General features: G+C 40.5%; 3 protein-coding genes across 11 annotated transcripts in view; 1 reads left to right on the top strand and 2 right to left on the bottom strand.

Annotated features, from left to right (window-relative positions):
* Window positions 1-7,228, bottom strand: part of enox1 (ecto-NOX disulfide-thiol exchanger 1) — a 42,779-nt gene extending 35,551 nt beyond the window's left edge. For 2 of the 9 annotated variants that reach the window (XM_008327802.3, XM_017040103.2), the window contains exons 1-2: window positions 2,664-3,725; window positions 2,152-2,244 (exon numbers count right to left, since the gene is read on the bottom strand). The gene's annotated coding sequence lies outside the window, so the exon portion shown is untranslated. Of the gene's footprint in view, window positions 1-2,151; window positions 2,245-2,663; window positions 3,844-3,948; window positions 3,974-4,107; window positions 4,246-7,210 lie in introns of those variants that run through there. The other 7 variants (XM_025063687.1, XM_025063689.1, XM_025063688.1 and 4 more) reach the window with 7 other exon arrangements.
* On the top strand, window positions 4,402-7,540 carry lacc1 (laccase (multicopper oxidoreductase) domain containing 1). The gene is made up of 5 exons (XM_008327803.3): window positions 4,402-5,033; window positions 5,803-5,981; window positions 6,064-6,229; window positions 6,962-7,187; window positions 7,261-7,540. The coding sequence occupies exons 1-5, from the start codon at window positions 4,556-4,558 to the stop codon at window positions 7,487-7,489; spliced, it is 1,278 nt and encodes a 425-aa protein (XP_008326025.1). The 5' UTR covers window positions 4,402-4,555; the 3' UTR covers window positions 7,490-7,540.
* Window positions 7,541-8,091: 551 nt separating this feature from the next.
* lmln (leishmanolysin-like (metallopeptidase M8 family)) overlaps window positions 8,092-15,000 on the bottom strand; it is a 16,040-nt gene continuing 9,131 nt past the window's right edge. Inside the window, 11 exon segments of the mRNA XM_008327804.3 lie at window positions 8,092-8,584; window positions 9,359-9,569; window positions 9,674-9,804; window positions 10,558-10,717; window positions 10,859-10,888; window positions 10,890-11,001; window positions 11,618-11,805; window positions 11,903-12,037; window positions 12,112-12,229; window positions 12,440-12,534; window positions 13,197-13,302. Of these exon segments, the coding sequence (XP_008326026.1) occupies window positions 8,406-8,584; window positions 9,359-9,569; window positions 9,674-9,804; window positions 10,558-10,717; window positions 10,859-10,888; window positions 10,890-11,001; window positions 11,618-11,805; window positions 11,903-12,037; window positions 12,112-12,229; window positions 12,440-12,534; window positions 13,197-13,302 (1,465 nt within the window). The 3' untranslated portion in view covers window positions 8,092-8,405.

Genomic DNA, 15,000 nt, shown 5'->3' with positions numbered 1-15,000 from the left:
CAAGGATACGCCTGCCTGGACCATCACTGACCCACCACCAACATAGTAAAACTCGGCTGTCACGTGTTTAATATCATCATAGAACATTATAAACATAGAAAAGTCCAAAAATAAAATTGAATCCAAAACACAGGTCAATCCATATTTCTAGACCAGACCATACAAACACTAAACTGACAATATAAATGCCAAGACATACTGTTGAAACCAGACTTTAAGTCTGAATTACGTAGAAGAAAAAAAAAAATGTTCCAAAACATATATTGGTTCCGAAGCAGGGGTTAAATGTCAGGGAATATTTGTCCAAACCAGGATTTCAGAGAATTTACATCAAATAAATACTCATATGCATCTGTTGGTTTTTTGTTTTTTTTTTCTACATATGTAAATTCTCCCTGTAATACCAATAATTTCCCATTTAGGAATTAATTAAGTATTTCCTGATTGTGAATACTAATCCAAATCATTGTTGAATATTATGGGATACTGGTTGAAAATGAATGTCTCATCTCGAGAAAGTAAAGGTTGAAAGAAATGCAGATTACTGTTGAGACATTATGTTTATGATTAAGGGCCACATCTGAAAATGTGAAATGTAAAAAGTAAGAATTATATGAATAAAAAAAATGTATTATTTTAATTAATTATTATTAATGATTTTCTATGATTTACTATTGAGAACCTGATAACATTTCTTTTTTTTCATCCGTACAAACCACTGTATGAGTTGCTGCCACCTAGTGACTGGAGGCTTGATGCTCCTTTACTGTCCATTTAACATAAGTTGCCATCACTAATGGATACACACTGCAGTTCTGAACCAGGACGAGTGTTACTAATTATTCTGGGTTTTGTACTTGAGTGAAGAAATGTCATTCAAAGAACGCATCGTCGTTGGAGTCTAATCAATGAAATGATGAACTTAATCGGATCAACTTAAATATAACAGACTGAGGGAGAGTGAAGCCAGACACGGTGATGGTGACGACAATCATCATCATCATCATCATCATTATTATTATTATTGACAGTGACAGCACAGTGACAGACTGAGAGGCAGCTGGGAGTCCTGATCAATAACCAGCTGTTGGTCTTCAAAACCGCCATCATTACACCTGGAGGTTTTCAGATTTCAAGATTGAGAAAAAAAAAAACAACTTATAACTTTAGATTCTCTTTACATCTTTGTCTCAGTGTTGGACTATTTGTCAAAACATGCAGTGATTTTAGCTTACAGAGACACAGCAGCTGCTGGTGCTATACCCTAGCCTCCTGTGGTTAGTAAATGGTTTGCCAGCATTTTTTTTTTTAATCCTGCAGCCTGCAGGATCCTACAGCTGATGCATTTTGATGTTGATTTGAATGTATTTCTTTTTTTTTTTTTCCAACCACAACATCCAGCATGTTGTACGTACTAAAACACACAAACACACCTATTTTTTAAACCAAACCTTCGCAAAGGCTCAACAAATTCTATAAAATTCCATTCCAGTCCTGGAAAAAAAAAATCCTGGCCAACCAGTTTTAATGAAAGAATTAAAGATTAAAATTTAATTAAAGAATCAACTGCTCAATTCGTCGCTCTGTCTGTGATTTTTAAGGTTTTAGGTTCAGGGAGCAAAATTATAGAGGGTCAAACCTTCTGGACAAAACACAGACCTCACACAAAAGGACGACGTGTCCGAGTTGGGACACAAACGATGAAGCTCTCGCAGTGTGTATGACGAAACCTGAATGCGCTCCACCATCAAAATTGTATCACGAAACAAAGTTCCGTCTCTGCATTAACCATTATAACTGATGAGGATGTTCATATCATGACCAGCACTGCGATGGTCCGGAGTAAAAGCCGTGCACTTACACATACACACACACGTGCGCTTACACACGCACTCTCTCACACACACACGAACAGAGGTGTGAGTGCTGTCGCGGGGTAGTCAAGGTGACAGAACATCATACCCATTTACAGTCTCCCTCACCACCACCATCATTTTCATTATCAGCATAAAAAAAACACTTTTTGTCACAAAAAAAAATATGTCATTTTACGTAAACACAGACCAACCATTAGCTGCACCGCTTCATCACAAGAATTATTTTTGAAACAAAAACAACGTGTGAGTGTAAATGTGTTTGCGCGTTTCCTACCTCGGAGAATCGGGAGGGAAAATCAGCAGCGGCTGCACAGGGTGAAGGAAGGAGACGCGAGGAGAGGGAGAAGACGATTCTGCTGCTGAAAAACTGGGAGAGACAGACACTGGAATTAAGAGGAGGCGGGGACAGGGAAATGTTCTCCTTTACTCTAAAATGTCATTTTTATATGTATACAATTCTAATATTTTTTGTAAGTAAAATGCAATAAAAATTAGTTAAAAATAAACAGTAGAATAAAGGATGGAGGTAAAAGAATATAGAAAACAATCATTTAAAAAAGGACAGACCACAGCGAATATTGCAATATGAACCTCTGGCGACCTCTGCTGGCGTCTGTCGCCTAGATTACGTCTTTGGGTACACACTCAATGTCCAATTGTACGACTTTTGATCCTGAACTTGTCCTTCCAACTAACAAACATTTAAAAACGTCTAAATCAGGGGTCTCAGACTCGCGGCCCGGGGGCCAAGTGCGGCCCGCAGTACAATATTTTGTGGCCCCTCACCTTAAAATGAAGGTATAATATCAGTGTGGCCCGCGGAGAAAGTGGGCTTCCGAAGAGTCAATCAGCAAGCTCCCGCGCGCTGTCCCTTGTCGGGGCTAGGCTAGGCTAGGCTACACCAGCTTCGTGCACTTCACGCTTGCAACAACAGCACGGCGTGTAATGAACAGCCAGACAGCAGTCGCCTTTGCGCTTGCCATCTATCGTACTTTCTACCACGAATGTCATGATGAAGCGCAAAAAGAACGGCGACTGTTACCGGGCTGTTTATCGTGTACGCTGCTGTTACAGGTAGAAGCGTGTGACGGAGCACCTGTAGCTGTTCTGACACTCCCCGACCGGCGTCTCCCGCTCTGGCTCGAGAGCGGGAAGCGCTCTCCCGGTTAAAGGACGCTCCGTCACAAACCGGAAATGACGCCAGGGGCAGCGCTGCCTATGACAACGTGAGAGCATTCTCCACAAAACTTGTGTTATGGAAAGCCCAGCTCTCTCAGACAAACCTTTGCCATTTCCCAGCATGCAAGACACTCGTGGATGCAGGCACACCATTCAGAGAGCAATATGTTGATGATATTTTGAAGCTACACAAGCTACACAAGACTTCAAGACGCACAGAGACACTTTTCAAATTTTTGCGGATCCCTTTACCTTTGATGTGCAAGATGCCCCTCCTGTGTTTCAAATGGAGCTCATTGACCTGCAATGCAACTCTGACCTCAAAGCCAAGTTCAGGGAGATGAGTGGAAAAGCAGACAAGCATGGGCAATTTTTGAGAGAATTGCCCCCCCAACATCCCTGAGCTGAACTTCAATAAGTCCAAGTACAGGTCTTAGACTTACTGATGATCATCTTCAAGCCATAATGAGGGTCTCAACTGCTTCCTCTCTCAAGCCAAATGTGGTTCAGATTTGTGAAAAGAAGCGCTGTCAAGTATCTGGCAGCAGGGAGTAGGCAAGAGGAGCCATGTTCAGAAGAACCGTTCATGATTTTCACTCAATGTTCCTTTCATGTTCAAAACACTGCATGTTCAGAAGAAATCATTAAAACTAACTGTTAACATTTGAGGACTTTTTAAAAAAAAAAAACTTTATTGTGGAATCCCTTACGCGGCCCACCCGCACCCAGACTCTGCCTCCAGCGGCCCCCAGGCAAATTGAGTTTGAGACCCCTGGTCTAAATGTTTTAAAAACTGGAGATGAGAAATTTGAGCCAGGAAATGCTAGTACGGTTCTTACGCACAGATTTGTGTGCTTGTGAAAATATAAAATAAAATAAAAAAAAATCTTACTTTGGTAGGTTGCAGACCTGTAAAACTGGGTTGGTACAGAAGATAATTTAACGATTAAACCCAAACAGTTTATTGTTTCAAAATAAATTAAATACATAGTTAAAAAAATATGATTATTTAAAATGACTGAAACAGACAAAAAAAACGCCAGGTTAGTACCTGCTCTGTGATGAGAGACCGGCTTTGTCCAAAACATGCAGGCCTTCAGAGACGGAAGAAAGTTGATACACCGAACTTACTCTACCTAGAAATAGAAATTAGAAATTTAAAGCATTGAGAAAATTTAAATACTTAAGTGACGGAGAGGCAAACCTAACCAAACCCAGTTGAATAGGCCAGGAACGTAAAGGATGAAAAGAGGAACTGTAGTGTACATTTTCAAAACTTCATGAAGGAACTATAAATGCTGGCGACGGCATTGTAGCGTGTACTGCACAAGGAAGTTTCTTAGAGCAAAATTTCCAGTGTGTGTATTCAAGTTTGTGTTAGTTTACGAGTGGGGTTTCCACAGTAGGCGTAGCCTCGTTCCAGATACGCGTGCACACAGGAAGTCCCACGCTTGTTTCTGGCATGCTGCAGTCTCAAACAGTTCTTTCGGCTCCTCTCCATGGCTCGGGTGGGCAACCATAACCAAATGGACCAGGTGGTATTACTGGAACTAGTCCACGGTTCCTGCACGTTCTGCTCCTCTTTTCTCCTCAAACCGGAGGACTCTTTGAAGTCGCGCGTGTTCCTGTTAAGCGAGAATACAAGTTCTGAGGTTGTTGGCGCGCACGCGCTCGAAGGAGTCAATGTGACGGAGCGCATGGTTGCCTTCAAGAAGCGAATAGACGAGCTCGGTGCAACTCGCGTGACCGTACACACGAGCGTGCGGGGGCGCGCGCTGTTGACTCAGCAGCAGCGGCTCCTTTTTACGTCACTCTACTCATTTGACTACAGGCTGTGTAACGTAACTTGTCCGTGTTGTTCCGATGTGGCCAACACCGTCTCACCGGACGAAGTGGAGGAAGAAGTAAAGACTTACCTTCAGAGTTTACCACCGCTGAGGGGAGGAATCAGGTTGCTGACGTCATCGCTGATTCCAGGTGACTTACATAAAACATTTAAATCACACGACATAGCATTTGGTTAAAAATCCTCCATTAAATTATGTTACACCGAGAGGACACAAAACATGTAAAATACTGAATAAAATGAAATGTATATACAATTCATTCAGAAACAGACACAGCTATAAAGTTGAAATGGTGACGTTTAACAGTGTTTCCAAAAAGCCACGGCCCATATTGCATTACAAAAATTCCGTGGCATACCACCAAACAAATTTGTCACAAAAGGTATATGTAATTAAATATAACGGTCTTTTACACTCACAATTGAATTGCCAAGTGTGAAACCCTGGGACTGTTGAACACAATATACTCCAAGAAATTGAAGAAAGGCAAAGATCTACCACAGGGATTCCCAAAGTGTGGTGTGAGTACCCTGGGTGCTGATCTATCTAGCCATCTGCTGCCACCCAGTGGAAGATTATTTAATTGTCCTGCCTTTCACTATTGCACCGTGATTCTCTGAAATCTCGTTGAATGGTGAACCCCTATTGCATGAGACTCACTGACGAATACAAATATTATTTAATTTGTATTCTTTTTTTTTCCCTGCAATTAAATAAAATAAGAAATAACCTAAAAAATACAGCATTGTTGTGGATTTTGACTCATTGTTTACACTGAGCATAATAGAGCAGTGGTTCCCAAACTTTCTCTGCTGTCCTCTTTTTGTGCATAAGAACACCTGCAATTAAATAAAATAAGAAATAACTTTTTTTTTTTGTTTCTTTCTTCTGCACTTCAGATGCCTTCGGTCATGGCTTCAGTACTCGTTGTGGCGGGATTTCTTACATTCCGACTCTATCATCCTTAAACCTGTTCTGCAGCAGCAAAAGGCGCGACCCTATTGCCATGGTGATGGAGAACAGACGCCGTCTTGCGGTGGCAGGAGGGTTTCACCCTAAACTGCTTCGACTGGTCAAGGTACAGAAATATGCCACCCTTAGTGCATTCCACACCAACAGACCGGGCCATTAAGGTTGAATCGTTTGCCGCCTTGGCACAGGTGAACCACGCTAATGATGTCTGGGTCCTAAATAAGCCCGAACCAGAATGCTATGATGCTATGGTGACCAATCAGAGGGGCGTGGTCCTGGCTGCTCCAGGGGCGGACTGTATGCCCATCCTGTTTGCTGATCTGGAGAAGAAGGTCATTGGAGTTGCTCACGCAGGTAGATTATCAAGGGTTTTTTTTTTTAATTATTATTATTAAATACCAGGAACGTTTTCCCTGAAAGTGATCCAAATCGTGAAACGTGGAAAAAATGTAGCAGATGTTGACTATGACTCAAACCATAGATTAGGGAAAAGATAAAGGAAACAATTATTTTATCTCTCAAAATAACCCCTGATATATTTTAACCACAGATGAATAAAAATTGATTTAGATTAAGACCTATCTACCATCTTCAATACTGAGGAATTTTGAATAAATGTTTATTTAAAGTTTGGTTTTTCATGGACAGGTGTTGGACTTCTAATTTTCTTCCATAGAAGAAGAAGGAAACAGAAATGTTTGTTAATTTCTGCAATTTGAAAAAACCCAAATAATACCGCATTTTCTGTACTATCGCTCCGGAGTATAAGTCAGATACTGGTACACAAGTCTCGAGTGCCCCTCTAGTCAGTGTGAAAATAACAAACGTGAAATTATATTTTAATAAATGTCGCAAACCTAGCCAGGATGAAAAAAAAGCATGACTATTTGAAAAAAAAAAACTTTTTGCTATTTGCTTCTGTTTGCATTTATTGTGCTTTTTGGTGCGAGGATTTTCTTTGTCGTCCACAATACTAAACCGAGAGTTAACAGTCACGCTACAAAGAAAGCTTAAATTCTGACTCAGCATTAATCTGTTGACCGTGTATTGAGATACTAAAAGCTGAATCTGTTTTTTGTTTCTCAGGCTGGAAGGGGACCCTTATGGGTGTGGCCATGGCAACAGTGGACGCCATGATATCGGAGTATGGCTGTTGCGCGAGTGACATTTTGGTAGCAGTTGGACCGTCAGTTGGGGCATGTTGTTTCACACTGGACCAACAAGAAGCCCTGGACTTTATCAACATTCACCCAGACTGTGTCCCAGACCCAGGGTCTACCAGACCACATGTAAACATTCGACTTGCTAACAGGTGCGTGTCAGATGTTGGCTTACTTGTGTCAAGTGGATCGACCACTTCTGATGATTTGATCATTTTGTGTCAGGCTTCTCCTCCAGGAGGGTGGGATTCTGCCGGAACACATCCATGACGACACGTCAACAGGTCGACCCTGTGTGACACTCTGCACTTCATGTCACCCTCAACTTTTCTTCTCCCACGTCAGAGACGGAATGAACTTTGGAACACAGATTGGGTTTCTGTGGATCAAAGAGATGGGGGAGATGGAGACAACGCGTCCTGCAGAAGAGAGGGAAAAGCAAAAAAGACACTAGCTAACAAAATGAAAATACAGATAGAAAACTAACAATTGTTCAATAACAAATGAGCTTTTAATAAAAAGTTTAGCATGTAATCATTTTTAATTAAAATTTAAAATTTATAGCCGAGGTGATGTAATCATTTTTAATTAAAATTTAAATGAGGTAACGTTTATAGCCGAGGTGTTTTTTTGTCATTTATTTTGACAATAGGTTAAAAGTTGAGGAAAGATGTTCTTCACAAAAGAAGTTCTAGAATAATTTTACAAAAAAAAGAAACCAAATGTCACACAAGCAAAGTGTTTGGACAATATAAGCAACTGGAAATCGGCAAAAAGTTAATAACGGACAATCCCTTCTTAAAGCTTTTTTGCTGCTACTTCATAATCCACTGTTTTTTACTTAACCTGTTGGTGACAAGAATGCTATGATCAGTGTGTACTACACTGAATCTATTTCATTATTATTTACATATGATTTTTATAGGAGTAATGTAGATTTAGTAAATGTTCAAAGTCATTATTTAAACAAGTTAAATCCATTATTTTTATTTTTAGAACAAACATTTAGTTCAATCAGAAATTCTCTTACAATAACTAAAGACGGATATCTTTAGATTTTTAGCATGTTGTATATTTATTAATCCTGGAAAAAAAAACAACAGAGCCAGGATGTGACAGTTGTTCTAAGTTCAGCTTCCACTCACTCTCACAAACTCTCAGAAACAGCAGTTGATCACAGGTGCTGTTGTTGCTGGAGTCAACAGGGAGCAGCAGCGGTCTGTGGCCTATATTCACAAAGAAATTAAATAAATGGAATATGTTACAATTGAACAAGTTCAGTCGGGAAATTAAAATATATATATGTATAAAAAAAATGACACTGTCTCTAAAAGGTACGTGACATCACAGAGGACAAAACATCTGATCGATCAAAGAAACGTACAAAGTACAAACAACAAGGTCCTGAGAGAGGAATTAAAACACGAGTCTGTGTGTGTATTGGTATTAGCTGCAGCTGCAGACAAGGCCAATCCGCAGGAAACGCACAGTTCGACGATGAGGAGCTCCGGACCAGTGACGCTCACCGCTACACAACCAGAACACGGGTCTAAAAGAAAAAAAGAGTTTTTGTCAAAAAAAAATGTATGTGCCACAGAGGAATGTATACAGGTACGCAACTGATAGTACAAAAGTAATTAGAGTGCTACATAGTACAGTAAAATCAGAGAAAGCAGCAAACCCTAATATGAAACAGAGACACACACACAGGTATATACAAGACCTTAAGTAAAATACTGTCTAAACCAGGGGTGTCAAACATACGGCCCGGGGGCCGAAACCGGCCCGCTAGGTAGTTCAATCTGGCCCACTTGATGAATTTTGAGAAAAAAAAAAACAAAAAAAACACTTCATGTTTAGATCATAATTTTTTCGTAAAATTATATTTTGTTACAAATTAATTAAGATTATTAAATAACCAATATACTTCTTTTTATGAAAACACAGAGGAAAACCATTGTTAATTATAGTTAATTATGTTACGTTTGTACTGGTCCGGCCCACCTGGCATCTAATCACGTTGTATGCAGCCCGTGAAACAGAATGAGTTTGACACCCCTGGTCTAAACAATAGAGGTAAGTAAGAAGATATTTTTCAAGGCCATAGTAATGTTATGGAAGTAGAGTTGACAAGTCACTGATGATGTCAGTCAAAAACACAAAAAAACACAATGTTAAAAATAGTGTGCATATTATTTACGAACCTAAGTATAACAAAAGTATTTGGTGGAGAAACTCAACGATGAGATAAGTTTCCTATTTTATACTAATCTATTCTAATCTCAACTTTTTGGACTTTGATGATGAAAAGGTTCCCACTGACCAATAGGCTGGCTCCTGGAAATGTTGGTCGGTGGAATCATGTGTGGAAGGAGGCAGTAGGAGCAGAAATCTGTGCAGGCAGGGCAGATCAGGACGCCATTGTAAACCCAGTCGTTGGCCCGAACACTGACACTGATCTGCTGACCTTTACGCACACAGAGAAAGGACTGGTGCTGAACGAAGATGATCAGACCCTGAGAGGAGCACGCCACCTGCAGCATACACAGAAAACACGTGTACTGTACAGAGGTTCTCCTGAAGAATGTCTGAAATCACCAAGGGCCCCGGGCGAAGGTGTTACGTGTGATGTCAACACCTTGTAACATCCAGATCCCCAGTCAGGATACGTCATCTTCCTGCTGCACTGCTCCATCACAAAAGCAGACTTCTGATACAGACAGACTGATTCTGGACCATATTCCTCTGCTGCATAGTTCCTCCACCTGTCTGAAGAACCAAAAAAGAAAAAAAAAAGATTCCTCTTCAAGAAAAACTAAGTATGATAAGTAACAACTTTCTTAGCATATCTCAGAATTTCAGAGAAATCTGCTTAGCGACTTCCACTGCAGCAGATACCGTTTTAATACGCCTGTTGGCTAAGGAGAGCAGCACTGACAGTGGAATAAAAACAATGAAAAGCACGCACCTACAAGCTGTCAGCAGACAATTGAGCAACATTAAAAATAATGTGGCCACTTCGGTGGACGCATGATACAAGGGCAGATGAGGTACATTTGTTTTTATTAAAGCTCTATTTATTAATGTTGGATTGGAAGTTTTCTAACTAAAAACGTACTAAAAATTCACTGTTAATTAAATAATTTTTTTTTTTTTCAAAACAGTGCTTTGTAACACTGCTGGTTACACGTAAACTCTTTCGGTGCCCCAACCGTAGTTGAAATGCAAAGGGGAGACTTAGTGATCTGTTCCAGGGCCGAAGCTAACATTAGCTTGCAAAAATGCGCAAAATGCCATAAACAGGTACAATATCGCCTCAGAAATGGCAGCCCACAGCATGCTGGAAGAGGAGAGAAGGTATCAAATTGATATCAGTGTCGGCAGATATTCCTAATTGCAGTTTGAGTATTGGGCATGAAAAAGTTGTAACAAGTCATCTTGCGGTACCTGGCTGGTTACCTGTTTGTTAGCATGTGCCGGTATGTGTCAGTGTGCGCATTTGTGGGTGATTTTGTGGCATACCTGGCTGGTTCTGTGATAGCCTGCAATATGAGTTCCTCTGATATTCTCCACTGAGGTGCCAACTGAATTCCTGACTGAAAGGACAGTAATCCGCAATCTCCACTGCTCCGCCGAAGAAGGAGAGCTGATCGGAGGAGACGTCTGGAATACGCTCAAAGTACTGAACCACACAGAAAAAAAAAAGAAAAAAAAACACCTCTGTCACAAGTAAATAGACTGAACTCAACTCCTTTCTTTTCTTTTTTTTTTTTTAAAACTGGGCATTTCCACAAGTCGTGAAAGCGCGTGAACTCGTCCGTACCTGGTAGTCCAGTGGAAGCCCCCCCTTGAACCCNNTTGAACCTCTGCAGGTTACAAACAGCGACGGCCAACTGGTCTTGTCTGCAGGTGAGCTGCAGCGGAGATGCTCGTACCGTGTCACAAAACGGTGTCACAGCGTGTCGTCTAAACAGACGGAAAAAAAAAAAAAATTCTTAACACAACACAAAGGAATAATGATGTTCTTAAAAACAGATGCTGTCGTTTTGTCTACAAATCATTGTAGACACAGGGAACATTTGAAAGTGAACTACTTGTCATTGGGACACAGCACGCCACTGCACACAACCAAATGTGACCTCTGCTTTTAACCCATCACCAAAGTGAACAGTGGGCAGCTATAAGCAACTGGGGTGGCGCCATGCTCAGAGCACCTCAGTGGTAAATTGGCAGCTGGTGGACTCAAACCTGAAGCCTTCCAAACCTAAGGCCGCTTCCTTAACCACTAAGCCACCACTGCACCCACTAACTCACCATTCGCAACAGGATACAAGAGCTGGTCTTCTCCTGCCTCCTCCTGAACTTGAGCTTAAAGAGAGTGATCAAGGCAACAGTAGTTCATCAACTGCTTCAGTCCTGTGAGCTAGGATGACCGATTATGTTTGGAGTTTGGTGTAGGAAAACTTTTTTTTTTGTTCACCAACTTCAGTTTTCTGGCACTTATTTATTCTTTTTTTTTTTAATGTTGCTTTCAAAGTTTCCCCTGCTTGCCTTTCTTCTTCTTTAACTCAGATCTAGCTACCTTTGCCTTTGTTTGTCCATCCAGAACTTGCAGCTCTTCATGACAAAGTCACAGCCCAGTCCTCGGCCCCAGTCCAGTTTCTGGGCCATACTGTAGTTGGCTCGGTACCAGCCGGAGTCTTCCATGATTGCCAGAGTCAGACGTGAGAACACTCTATTCTGAGTGTGAGAACCAGTCATTGCCTCATTCTGAAAGACAAAAAAAAATTTTTATATTTTAGGTAAAAAAAAACAAAAAAAAAACACCCATCAACAGCAGGTTTGAAAGAATAGTGTAAAACTCTACCTCCAATAATCTCTTCTCCCAGTGGTTCAGCTCAGTACCAGTTCCTCCCTGGTTCTCCAACTCCATTCCTTCCAGGATTGGGCAGTCAAAGACCCTGTCCAGGATAAATCACAAGTGTTTCCTGTAACACAATCCCTGTGGTTTTGGCAACGAAGTAGATAGGAAAAAAAAAAAAAAAAAATGTGTTTTCAGTTTGAGTCGCAACTCACCACCACACGAGGAGTGACTAGGACACGAACTTGGTGTCGAACCATTAGTCCTCCTCTGACGTCCCAGAGTCTACTAACCATCCTTATGACTGACTCGCTCCACTGATACAGACCCAGACTGACACAGATACACACAAATATATGGGGACAAGATTGTTAAAATAAGCTTAATTAATTGTTTTAACATTCATTTTTTTCAGTGATCATGATCATCCGTGATGGTCTCCTAGCACATTCATTTCAAATGAAGCAGCAGAAAAGATGCAACGGGGGGTTGGGGGGGGGGGGGGCATCCGCACAACAGAACAGCCAATCCAATAGTACTCACGTCTCGTTGAAGGCAGGCAGCCCACTAGCGAACCTCGGTGTCAGAGGTTTCCCCTCGTCATTGTGGTAAAAGGCAAACAAACCTGCTGAAAAACCCTTAGGAATAGGAAACAGAAACGATTACATAAAGATCATTTCAAGATGTTTTGATGGTGCATCCTCTGCAGTGATGGGAGGATCGATTCCGAGAGATGGGGACATGAGTATCGATTACTCTGGTGAAATATCGGTATCTATTATCGTATGAACAAAGCGCATGTCTGACTTCCATATCTTTGAGGATAACTTATGACATACAGGCATTTGTGCCGCAACACCCACAGGTAACGTAAAAATTGAAGGGGTCCATTCATGTCATGCGACCAGTGACCAGAAGAGGGCAGCGACTCTATGTGATCAAGTCCACTAGACATCTTTGTCCCTTAAAGGTAGCGATTTAACCATAAAGGTGACATTGTTTGGAAATAACGTGATTTGTTATGAGTAAAATGTTATGGAAAATTAAAGTTGTTTAATTTTCACATTAAAGTTGTTGTATTGCCAGTATTTGTTATGCGTTTTATTGGGTTAAATAAATAAATGACACAAAGTATTGATACTAGTATCTAGAACATATGTGTCAAACTCAAGGCCCGGGGACCAAATGCGGCCCGCCGGGCCGTTTTGTGTGGCCCGGGGGAGACCAAAAAAAGTAACTGGCATCTAATTGAATTAAAAAAAAAAAAATGCTGGTCGCTATCAATAACCTCAGGACTCACCAAAGCGTGGACTATCTCATGTTTGACTGTTGACAACATTCCTTCAAACTCCTGAGGTTGAGATGAGATCATGGAAGGACACAGGTTTGCATAGCCCGCTACTGGCCTAAAACACGCGCGCACACACACACATACACACATACAAACCGATTCTTATTTAGGAGAAAATAAACATTGTAATCGTTGGTATGCTGCAAAGTATTTGTTTTATTAAAAATATGATGTTGTTGACTTAAAAAAAATAAATTCATTAAGAGGAAAGATTGACGCGTTCTGAATTCTGTTAATGCCCTACGACCTCCAGGTCGGGTCATTGGTAATCAATATTAAATTATTTGCATATTATTGTTTAGCAGTACAAAAAGAAAAATTTTATTTAAATCCCTTAAAATGTAAAGGTTTATTACTACAATGGACTTCCACACAGAGAAAGCCATCATTCCATTGTACACGATTCTTGGCTATGCAATAAATTACCAATAACGAGGCCTTCCAGGATTTCTGATTGGCAGATAGTTACAAATATATGCTAAATATATATATATATATATATATATATATATATATATATATATTTATATGTATATTTAGTTCCATAAATATGTTATGTTTCTGGTCTCTTGTGCAGGTTTTTGTTCTTGTTGATTTAATAAATTAATTAATAAATTAATAAATTGTGTTTTCGTGACGAGTCTGTCGCGAGACACACTTTAAATAAAAGTTTTTTGTTTTTTTTTCACAGTGTCAAAAAAACACGTTAAATTTATTCCGACATATTTCAATTCTGCCAAAAGCGCAACTGCTCCTCCGCCTGAGAACTATTTCTTTTAATAAAAAAAAATGAATGCATCTTTAGTCACTAGACTCATAGTAGTTACAGTGTCAGTCCATACCTGTCAAACTCAGCCTCCAGTTGACAGTAGGCGGCGTAGGCAACAATGTTCTCCTGACCGCACCGCTCTGTGGTCACACCGCTGACATATAGAACAAAGTCGGCGCCTTCCACTCCAGGACCATCAGGGGGCCCCATGGGGCCACAGGACTTTCCAGACTCACTACACACTTTACATTGCTGTGTAGAATAAAAAAAAAAAAAACAGAAAAGTAGAAAAAGAAAATCCAGGTCATTTCAAATGTATTTTTATTTTTATCCTAATAAATAATTCTTATCACATGCAATGCATCAATGCAAATCAACAAGACAATTTTAACGTTAAATTGTATGTACGGGAACTTTTCTTGACCTGCATGTGGTGCTGCGGGACGACAATGGGCCCACAGCGGGTGACATCAGCGCAGGCGCCCTGACAGTATCGATGAGGGTCATCTTTCTTTCTCAGATACTGGTTGGTTGCACATTGTCTAAAAAAAATCACACGATAAGTTTATGAGCAACTTCAAATTTTGTGTTGATATACCGTCTCACCAAAAATCACAATTTAATCGATCCATCGGTTCTCAAGGCCAGCTATTCCTTCTGGGTCTTATAGGTAAATCTATGTTTCATTTTAGTGTAAACAGTCAGCAGCAAAATCTAATTGTAAAAGCTGAAGTTATAATATTTGCCTTTAACATTTTTGATTAACACTGATTACTAACTCTGGCATTTTGAAATTGTTTGCCCTCATGGCGTAGTATTGCAATATGAAAAATCAATGTATATACAGTGGAACCTCGAGATACGAGCGCCCCGACATACAAGTATTCTGAGATACGAGCACGCTTACAGACGCTGGGGCTAGGTGGCTGGGCACTTGGAGCAGCCCACGCCGCCTCACTCGTTCACTTCACGTGTTCGTCGACC

This window comes from Cynoglossus semilaevis, chromosome 16 (genome assembly GCF_000523025.1).
Source record: "Cynoglossus semilaevis isolate Cse_v1.0 chromosome 16, Cse_v1.0, whole genome shotgun sequence".
Lineage (NCBI taxonomy): Eukaryota > Metazoa > Chordata > Actinopteri > Pleuronectiformes > Cynoglossidae > Cynoglossus > Cynoglossus semilaevis.
The sequence above is the reverse complement of the archived record's forward strand: the minus strand, read 5'-3'. Positions and strand labels throughout refer to the sequence as shown.